Source organism: Chenopodium album, chromosome 1 (assembly GCF_948465745.1).
Source record: "Chenopodium album chromosome 1, dcCheAlbu1.1, whole genome shotgun sequence".
Lineage (NCBI taxonomy): Eukaryota > Viridiplantae > Streptophyta > Magnoliopsida > Caryophyllales > Amaranthaceae > Chenopodium > Chenopodium album.
Genome location: NC_137834.1, coordinates 79603099 through 79606524, shown reverse-complemented (window position 1 = coordinate 79606524; position 3426 = coordinate 79603099). Strand labels below are relative to the sequence as shown.

Genomic DNA, 3426 nt, shown 5'->3' with positions numbered 1-3426 from the left:
GAACAATTTAATTGTTAGTTGGACACTTTTATTATTTTGTTTTTATGATTGTAATCGGACACTTTTAATATTTGTACGGACATTAGCACTTTACTTGTTAGTGTTTTTTTTATAATTATTTTTGGCATGCTAACTTATAATAATAATAATAATAATAATAATAATAATAATAATAATAATAATAATAATAATAATAATAATAATAATAATAATAATAATCAAAGTGCAGACAAAAGAAATCAACGCATTACATCTATCAAGTTGCGACTAATCTTTCCCACAAACTAATTCTATGTTGGTATCGTTGCTCCCATCCAATAACGCTAGGTTCACGAGCCCGGTACCAAACATTTGCAATCGGGGGAATCGGATGGTTTTGGTCAAGCTGCAAAAGTATAAAATGAGACCCACCAACAGTTGCTATAACAAACTCTCGAGTTGGTGCAGTAGCATTGTCGGGGGCCCGCAACGGTAACACAGTGATGCACGGATAGTAGCTCGTTGGTGTCTGTCCAATACCATAACAAATCACGGTTGCATTGTATAAGGTAGCAATTACGTACAAATCCTGAAAGGCTACCATCCAATGTCTTTCCCCACATGGGCCACCGCTCCAACGAATACGTTGTATCTCAAAATCCAAACCACCTGCCTCGTAATAAATCCTCCTGTATAAGTGCGGATAACCAGTAATCTCATTAGCCATGAATTGTCGAGCTAACCTCCATTGCTCTTGATCACCCATGAAGAAGGCGGCAACACAACAAAAGCCGCAATTACCATCACCAATGACATCATTCCACCCGGTTATGTAAGGCAATATAGGTCCAGGAAGCAAGTGAGCGTACCTACATTGTTCAATGTTGAATCCATTTCCTCCTGAAAAAAATACACATTCGTTATGGGTAGAAAATAAATTAATATAAAATTCATAATTGGTAGAAAAATATATATATAAAAAAAATATATATATATATACCGGATTCAGTTTGACGGTTTTGCCTTGAACTATGTTGGCCCGGCCTTCTCCCTCTACGACCGCTACTGTTCCGCTCAACATTCTCAAAATGGCTATGGTTACGCCTAGTTGAATGATCCCGTGGACGACCCCGTGTTGAGTGATTCACTTCTGGCTCTTCAAGATCTGAATGATTCGGATGCAATTCATCTTCAATGATGCGAGAAACATTTCGAACTGTAACAGGGTCACTAGCCAAAACCTCGTCGACAAGTGAAAAAAAATGTGCTGCTTCATCTGCCGACTCGTCAACGAATTCCGGAATATCAACACCATCACCAATGACAAGGCTCTGCCAAAATGGATGAATTTGGCTGCAATACAACCCCTTCTTATCACGCATTGAATCATGAATCTGGCAAGCACATGGTATCCCATGGGTGATCCGTAGAGCACAACCGCAACGCTCATGCACCTCATAACTTAACCCTCTCATTCTTTCTATCTCATCGTAAAGAACAGACAAACAATGATGAGAAACCTTTTGATTCAGCCGCTGCAACGGCATGTGCCTGTACTTCTCACCTACTTTAGATCTACTAGCCTCTAAAGCGTTACGTATTCCAACAATCTGATTTCCAATCTGGCAATGTACTCGAGCCCATACCGTATCCAAAGAACCAGTTGATGATTCCATCCAACTCTTGACTGCCGAGTGCTGACTCTCAACCCTACATGTACAAACATTACCAAAGTGCAGAACTCTGTTCGTCCAACACGTCACAAATTTCTCTTTATGAGGGAGCCAGGTAGTCTCAACGTATTCCACAACTTTCGGATACCGAGCCCAACTTGTTTTCAATCTCTGCAAGGCTAACTCATAATCCGGCTCAGATGTAGCATTCATGACTCGATTCCATCTACCATTTTTGAACTTTGCACCCACCGTCTTGTCCTTGAACAATCCAGTCACATAAGCTTCAACGTCCTTATTAATGTGCCACCTACAAAGTAAATGCGTAGTGTGGGGAAACTCAGCTTTCAATGCTGCACAAAGTCCAAGCTCACGGTCAGTTAAGAACACTGATGGCTCCCGTTGGTATCCAATCAAATCCCTCAATCTCTGAAGCACCCATCGATAACTAGCCTGTGTCTCGTTTCTCATGAAGACATATCCAATAAGAAAATTTTGATTTGTCGGTGTAACCCCAACTATCTCAAAGAATGACATGCCGTATCTGTTTGTCTTGTATGTAGAGTCCATACCAATCACGTACGAATATGTGCGTAACAAGTTGCACGTGATCGGATGCACCATGAATGCATGCTGTAAAACGCCGATGTCATCAACCATAACCCAGTAAATGTAGCGACTCTCTCTAGCCAAATGCAGAAATTGTTGAACCACTCCTCTTCCTTCAGACTCCTCCATTCTAATGTCACTTCTACAATTGTAGATATGCCTGATGTTTGGATGATCTTCAGGAAATTGCTCAATAATGGTTGTCATGATATTACGAGGCGCAACCTTTGACCTCGTTAAGTTACGCACAACCTGTTTTGCACCTGCACTAAGACCGCTGATTTGTCGATGACCTTCAGGATACACAATGAATGGATGATTATGGGTGCCGGTTACATCATTTTTAGCACGGATCCTCCAACCATTGGTGCTTCTCTCATAATAAATCTTGATGTAGAAAGGACACCCAACGGACTTAGTTTTAGTGTCCTTGCGAATCACATTCTCCAAATCTCTTGGCCTTTTCTTTCGACTGCGATCGCAAGCCAAATATCGATACGACCGACCATCGGTGGTTTTTTTGTACGACGATGAGACGAATAAAAATCCGATTGTTCGCGAAATATCTTTCGCCCATTCAACAGCAGCATCAAAAGTAGGAAACACAGTGTCAGTTTGAAAATGGCCACTGTAATTCACACCATTACCGCCATTTTCTAATTCTGAATCCTATAACCACAAAACAAACTACTTAAGAACCCATGAAATCATATAATAATAATGATATAATAATATTTAAATAACCTAATAATAATAAAATCAAAACAGACAGGAAACGCCTGAAAAGTTTGAATGTACCACGGGAGAAACGCCTAATATTTTAGAATCTTTCGTGGTACATTCTAAAATTTCAGACGATCCTACCATTGTTCGTCTGATAATTTAGTATGTCCTATGGATGAGACTACATTTCTAAGCGTTTCAAATATGAAGCCAGAGGAACACCTGAAATTTTAGAATCTACCGTGGAACATTCTAAAATTTCAGGCGAACACAGGTAGGAACGCCTGAAATTTTAGAATGTTTTTAGGTAGATTCTAAAATATCAGGCGTTCCTCTGGCAATTACGAAAATAAAAATAAAAAAAAAAGGTCTAAAAATTCACCGATTCCGTACGCACAGGTGACCTCTCCGGCGGCGACTGCAATTCCGTAAACTCGTCCAT

General features: G+C 40.0%; 1 protein-coding gene across 1 annotated transcript; it reads right to left on the bottom strand.

The window, feature by feature from the left end:
* Window positions 1–256: 256 nt before the first annotated feature.
* Window positions 257–3426, bottom strand: LOC145636192 (PKS-NRPS hybrid synthetase cheA-like). The gene is made up of 3 exons (XM_081687682.1): window positions 3367–3426; window positions 980–2930; window positions 257–879 (listed from the first exon to the last, which is right to left on the bottom strand). The coding sequence occupies exons 1-3, from the start codon at window positions 3424–3426 to the stop codon at window positions 257–259; spliced, it is 2634 nt and encodes an 877-aa protein (XP_081543808.1).

Coding starts and splice junctions, on each gene's coding strand:
- LOC145636192 (XM_081687682.1), bottom strand. CDS start 3,426: ATGGACGAGTTTACGGAATTGCAGTCGCCGCCGGAGAGGTCACCTGTG. Junction 2,931..3,366: donor CACCTGTGCGTACGGAATCG/GTGAATTTTTAG, acceptor TTGTGGTTATAG/GATTCAGAATTAGAAAATGG. Junction 880..979: donor AAACCGTCAAACTGAATCCG/GTATATATATAT, acceptor TATTTTTTTCAG/GAGGAAATGGATTCAACATT.